Source organism: Galeopterus variegatus, unplaced genomic scaffold (assembly GCF_000696425.1).
Source record: "Galeopterus variegatus unplaced genomic scaffold, G_variegatus-3.0.2 Scaffold4786, whole genome shotgun sequence".
Taxonomy (NCBI): Eukaryota; Metazoa; Chordata; class Mammalia; order Dermoptera; family Cynocephalidae; genus Galeopterus; species Galeopterus variegatus.
Genome location: NW_007730897.1, coordinates 121,036 through 126,891, shown reverse-complemented (window position 1 = coordinate 126,891; position 5,856 = coordinate 121,036). Strand labels below are relative to the sequence as shown.

Sequence of the window (5,856 nt, the reverse complement as noted above, 5' to 3'; positions counted from 1 at the left end):
GAGCTGTCATTTTATATGTTGCTGGAAGAAAGGATTGGTAAATTTTTTAAAAGCCAGGGAGATGAGGGGAGAGAGTACCCTAGGGGGTTGCAAAAGACCACTTGGAAGAAAAACTTAAGTCGCTGCTGTAGCAGGAGTAGTGATAGGAAGATGTTGGGGAAAGGGAAGAAAGGTACAGAAAAACTGCCACAGCTGTCTGCATTCACTGAAAAATACTCCTGTTGTCACATAATTTCTTGCCCCTTGAAATAACATTTTGACTCAAAATGGAAGAGTTGTTTGAAAGAATAATAGTCTCCATATTGTAGAGGGAAGGCAGTGAATTAGAAGTCAGGACACCAGTATTCTTTTCTCCTGTATAACTTTGAGAAAGTTACTTAAACTGCATAGTCTCCTTTTTCTCCTAATTTCTAAGTTTTCTTTCAACTCTAAAATTGATAGGTTTAGTGGTGGATCTTTCTTCTTTGTCCAACTGTTGTGAAAGGAATGCCTTAATGCATATTTACTGTTCCTCTGGAAATATTCCCAGACTTTAAGTTCTCTCCATCAAGGAATTGTCTTCTTACATACACCAGACTTTATATGCTCTTTGGCAGCTAGCTACCATGCAGAACTCTACACAGATCTTAATTTAGAAGATGAGGTATGAGAGATTCAAGCAGGGATTTGTGTTGTTTTTCAAGCTATTCTTGGGCTTAACTAAAAACTGGGAGAAGTTTTCTTAGGACCTGAGCTTGTCATGGAGCAAATGTAAATGCTTTTTAATCCGATTACAGATACACCTAGACCTACCAAGGGGTAACATCATGAGTCAAAAATGCATTTAATCCTGGCAGCATAGAATGTTTTCAACTTTCGATGAGATTACTTCCCAGTAAACCCTTCATGATATCTAAAAATAGTAAATGGAACCATCCTCGGTCAGGGACCATTGTTGTACCTCATATTAGAGAGAGGGTTAAATAAAATATGGTATATAGAAATTCAAGAACTGCAAGCTTGCTTCTTCCTTTATTTGTCAAGATAATAAACTCGTTATTTCCCAATGTTCTTTCTCATTCATAGCTTTTAACATTGGATTTAAATGTGTTTGGATAGTGCCACTGATTTTTAAATTGCTTTGTGAGGACTATATTCTAATTCTGCAGTCTTTTTTCAACTCCATCAAAATTTTAGACTCTAGAAGCTCTCTAACCATCACAGCAGAAAAGTTCAGGGTGGTTGCAGACTGCTGAGAAAAAAATAGTTCTCTGGACTTCAGTCATAGTTAACAGAAGACAGATGATTACTTAAAACTAAATTTAAAATACTTAAAAATTACTTAAAACTATATTAAAAACTAAACTTAAAAATAAATTGCTGAAAACTTATAGGACTGGTGAAATGAGATATTTGCTTCCTGTCAAGCAATTTTATTTCTTACTCTGTTCACTTACAGGGCTCTTAGCATTGGATCTGAAGGATTTTAAGGAGTTATCCTAATAAGGGGATAATAATTGAAGAAATGTTAAAAATTCTGCAAATGACTAGAAAATGGATCTGCTACCAAAGTTTCTTAAGCACAAAAGTCAGTAAATGAATTCTGCTACTAATTTTCTTTAACATCGACTGCAATTCTATCTTTAAAAGAAAGGAAAAAAGAATTAACATTGTTCTATGCTATTAGCTGTGTAGACTGAAAGTAAAAAGACTTTAGCCTGGAAAAATTCCTAATCAATATAGAGGAGAAAAGATAAACTGGCACGAATATGCCAAGGACTTTTCCTTAAGAGATCCCCTGGGACAAGCAATCATACAGTTTGATTAGTGCTCAAAGACAGGAACAGTCTTCAGAGGTAGCATATATTGAAATCAGGTGGTATACACAAGGGTACTTCAAACAGTTAGTGGAAAAATAGAATTAAAAGATAATACGAATCTTTCTGTGAAATTTTGAAGCCCCCTCGGATAAGTAAATGCAAATACACTGTGGTAGGAAACAAAAATTAAGCGTTGTAAAATTCCAGCATTTCTTTATAAAGGAAAATCTGTGGTTTGAATGAACAGCAGGACTGTTTGAGGAGAAAGTTGATCCTTCAGGGAGATGGAATTTTTGCTTCCTCAAGTAAGAAAGCTGTGAGCCTGAATTAAGAATCATAGGCTATATAAGGAATCAAGCTTGAGGAAGTTTATATTTTAAATAGAAATTTACCATTTTGTTACTAGGATCTTTCAAACTGGACTTGGACTGTGTCATTTACTATAAGGGAATTTCTTGTCCTAGGTCTCAAATACTAGTGCAGTTCTGATCCATTGCTAAGGATGCTGTTTGAACATTTCCACTTGTGAGGAGCAAGAACCCAGCAAAGCCAGGAGCTAGGTTCCGGACCCAGACTTTTAAATTTAGATACCTTGATCAAAACTATAGGAAATAACTTTTGTAACAAAACATTGATGAGTAAAGATTTATTGAACTCTTGTATTTATGCATTAAACTCTAAGAAAAATACTCTTGTGATGGTAAATGTAGTAGGGAAAACACTGAGAATGGAGTTGAGAAAATATCTCAATGTCTTTTCCGAGTCTAAAATTAGACATTTCTTGTAGTGGAACTTACAGTCTGACTACAAAATGGACATAGCATTTAAAATTTTTTTTTTTACTTTTTAAAAATTGAAACGATTGTACTTATCTATGGGGTATATCGTTGAACATCGATAACTGTGCATTATGTGACGCTCAAGATAGGCGACAGCATTTTATAAAAGGACAGAAACAAGAAAAAAATAAATGTAGCTCAAAGTGTGTATAAATTTGAGGATATAATGCTTTACAATAGACCTCTACATAAAAATTACAATGAGGGTCATACCTAGGTACATGGTATTGCGAGGTTTGTGATCTTTAAATAAATCATGAATGGTGTTTTCAGAGACGTTAGTATTAAAGAGAGATGGCTCTTGAGGTTCTGAGGGTCAGGGGTACCGCCGCCCCTGAGGTGCCTCCAGCGTGAGTTTGTGCAACACGGCCGGCGGCACCGAGGAAAAGGGCTTTCCTTGGCTGCACGCGGCTCGGGCCCTGCGCCGGACTACAGTTCCCGCCGTGCCCCTGGGCGCTCCCGCTCGGCCCCGCCCCTCTTCCGCTGTGGCCCCCGGGAAGCGCAGGCGCGCTACACTTTGTCACCGCGGTCTGCAGAGGCTGGGGGTGGGGGGGACTGTCGGGTACTCGCGGGACGGTGCCTCCCTCTAACTGCTGCCCCAGGCTTCTCTTCAGAAGGTTGACCTCGAATGAGGAACCACCTAGAAGGGAAGGGAGGGGCTGCGGCGGGACGGGCACAGCCCGCCGGGCCCGAGGCAGGGGGCGGCGAGGTCACGTAACGGCTGTTCTGGCGTCTGACCGGGGAGGGGGCGCCCGCCCCGGCAGCCCCAACCCTGCGCGCGCCGCGGCTCGGAGACAGTTAGCGGCTAGTAAACAACAGCTGCGCGCGCACCCGCATCAGCTGGCGCTGGCATCCCGCACCTGCGACCTCCTCATCCCTTCATCCCCGACGCCCTCCTGCCCAGTCAGGGCCAGCCAGCGTGGCCGTCTCTTCTGCGGGCACCCGAAGGAAAAACGGCGAGGGGCTAACCTGCGCCGGGGCCGGGTAGGGGAGAAAGCGTCTCCCGGCCAAGGGGTGGCCCGTCCTATCACGCAGGAGAAACCTAGTGGGCCGACCGTGGGCTCAGTGGACTAGCAACGACCTGCTACGACCCGAGGTGTCTTGATCTGCTAGCCTCCTTCTCCCAGATCCCAGGGACCTTTCTGCCTGGAGAAGAGCCGACACGCCACCCCCGCAGATTTCTCGGAAGCAGGAATCCGTTCTGTCCCTGCATCCTCCTCTGCTCACCCTTCTGTCCTTATTCTCTTCCATCCAGTAGTGTGGGTTATTTTTCCCGTTATGCATGCGCACCTCTCCCACCAGACCCAAGTGGATTATCGGCCTCAGAAACATCGAGTGGTTCTGCACACACCTCCTCCCAGCGAGACCTGTGGGGTATTCACGTGATACACAACAGGTGCTGGTTTGCACCTTTTTGCAATCTGATCCACCCTATATTTGCTTGATAAGGGTGGGCCTGAACGCACTTTGCTCACCTAGAACAGTGGGACGCTCACAGATAAAAGACTAACTACCTCGACAGGAGCCTGGGTTGTTGAGGGGAGGGAGGCTTTACCTGCTGCTCTGAGACCATGGCACGGAGCCCTCAGCCCTGGACCAGAGGAGATAGCTAAGTAGCTCTTCTTTCTGAAGGAACGAAATTACACAAGATTGGCATCATTTTGTCTTTTTTTTTTTCCCCTTGAAAAATATTTTTCAGCTATTGGTGGTGCACTTTCTAGGACAGTCGGATTGAATTCTGAGTGGAAGGATTCTTATTTGGGGCTTTTTGTGTGGTGTGAATCAAAGTAATTGAGCTGGGTGTTTTTGTGTTTTTTTAAGTTATCTTTTCTTTTTTTGCAATCGAAAGTAACTAGCTTAGGAGGAAGATTTTGCGAGGTTTTCCCTTTTTCTTTGTCCTTAAAAAAGGAAAAGAAAAAAGAGAAATGCATCCTCCAGAAACCACCACCAAGATGGCTTCAGTTCGGTTCATGGTGACACCAACAAAGATCGATGACATTCCAGGTTTATCAGACACAAGCCCGGACCTCAGTTCTCGATCTAGTTCCAGAGTAAGATTCAGCTCCCGGGAAAGTGTGCCTGAAACAAGCCGTAGCGAGCCTATGAGTGAGATGTCTGGGGCCACCACTTCACTGGCAACTGTTGCACTGGATCCAGCCAGTGACCGGACTTCAAACCCTCAGGATGTTACAGATGGTAAGTAGAAACACAGACAACAGGATACTTTAATTACTGGCTTACTTATTCAGGATGACCATCTGCTGGGAGATCATTTTCCCATTTTGCAATAATGATCAGGAAGGAACCAAGGCACCACTTTTTGAGATGCTTAGGGACCCTTTGGAATAATGGTTAGCGTAGTAGTTCTCTGCAGTAGTAATTTTGGTATGTGGGAAGGTATGTGACAAAAAGGAAAGTAAATGTATATTTTCACTTCCTCATTTTTGCGTCCTTAGAATTGAAGTGGGTGTTTTGGTTAAGGGTGAATATCGAAGAATTTAATCATTTTTAAGCACAGAGAATCCTAACTTGCAAATTTTAGTGGATTGGATATGTATTCCCTAGCCAGTTTTAAGGCTTTAAGTATTATAGTCTGCTTTTGAGGCCAGTTACAAGGAGTAGTTTGATCATATCTTAGTGGCTTTCCTCCAAAGACTTTGGATGTGTATCACAGAATTCTTTTTTGAAATTTATTTTTGTACAGAGACAGTGGTTCAAGTAGCTAAGCTCACTCAGGGTAGTGGTGGTTAGATCTAATGTGCAATTCTGTCGAATGGAGGAGTTCTAAAGAGGCTTTTAGGGATGGATTCCCACATAATTTATTCACTCTTAGCTTTAGACAGAATGTTTGAGTATTGAGTCTTTTTAGTCAGCACATATTGATCACTGCAGACCTTTAGCTTCATAAACCAGTTTGTGTCCACTCGCTTGGAAGGAAGTTTTCATTTGATTTAGTGGGAAGAGGTGATGGAAGAGAGAACAGAGATAAAGTGGGGAGGTCATACATTTTCTGAACTCTGAAAGTAAAAAAAATTTCGGTTGGTTAGAGCATGGTGCTGATGACACCAAGGTCTGGGGTTTGGTTCCTGTTCCTGTACTGGACAACAAAAAAAACCCCAAAAACAATAAAACCTGGCCAAAGCAAACAAAGAAAGTTTGAGAACTGCTGTAGTGCTTTAGATATTTATTTTTATGCTATATTCTACCTAACTTAATCT

The 5,856-nt window shown here is 42.3% G+C and overlaps 1 protein-coding gene across 1 annotated transcript in view; it reads left to right on the top strand.

Moving 5' to 3' along the window:
- Positions 1–3,375: 3,375 nt before the first annotated feature.
- The window catches only part of SLC12A6 (solute carrier family 12 (potassium/chloride transporter), member 6), an 83,130-nt gene continuing 80,649 nt past the window's right edge, over positions 3,376–5,856 (top strand). The window contains exon 1 of the mRNA XM_008588355.1: positions 3,376–4,834. Coding sequence (XP_008586577.1) covers positions 4,564–4,834 — 271 coding nt within the window. The 5' untranslated portion in view covers positions 3,376–4,563. The remainder of the gene's footprint in view (positions 4,835–5,856) is intronic.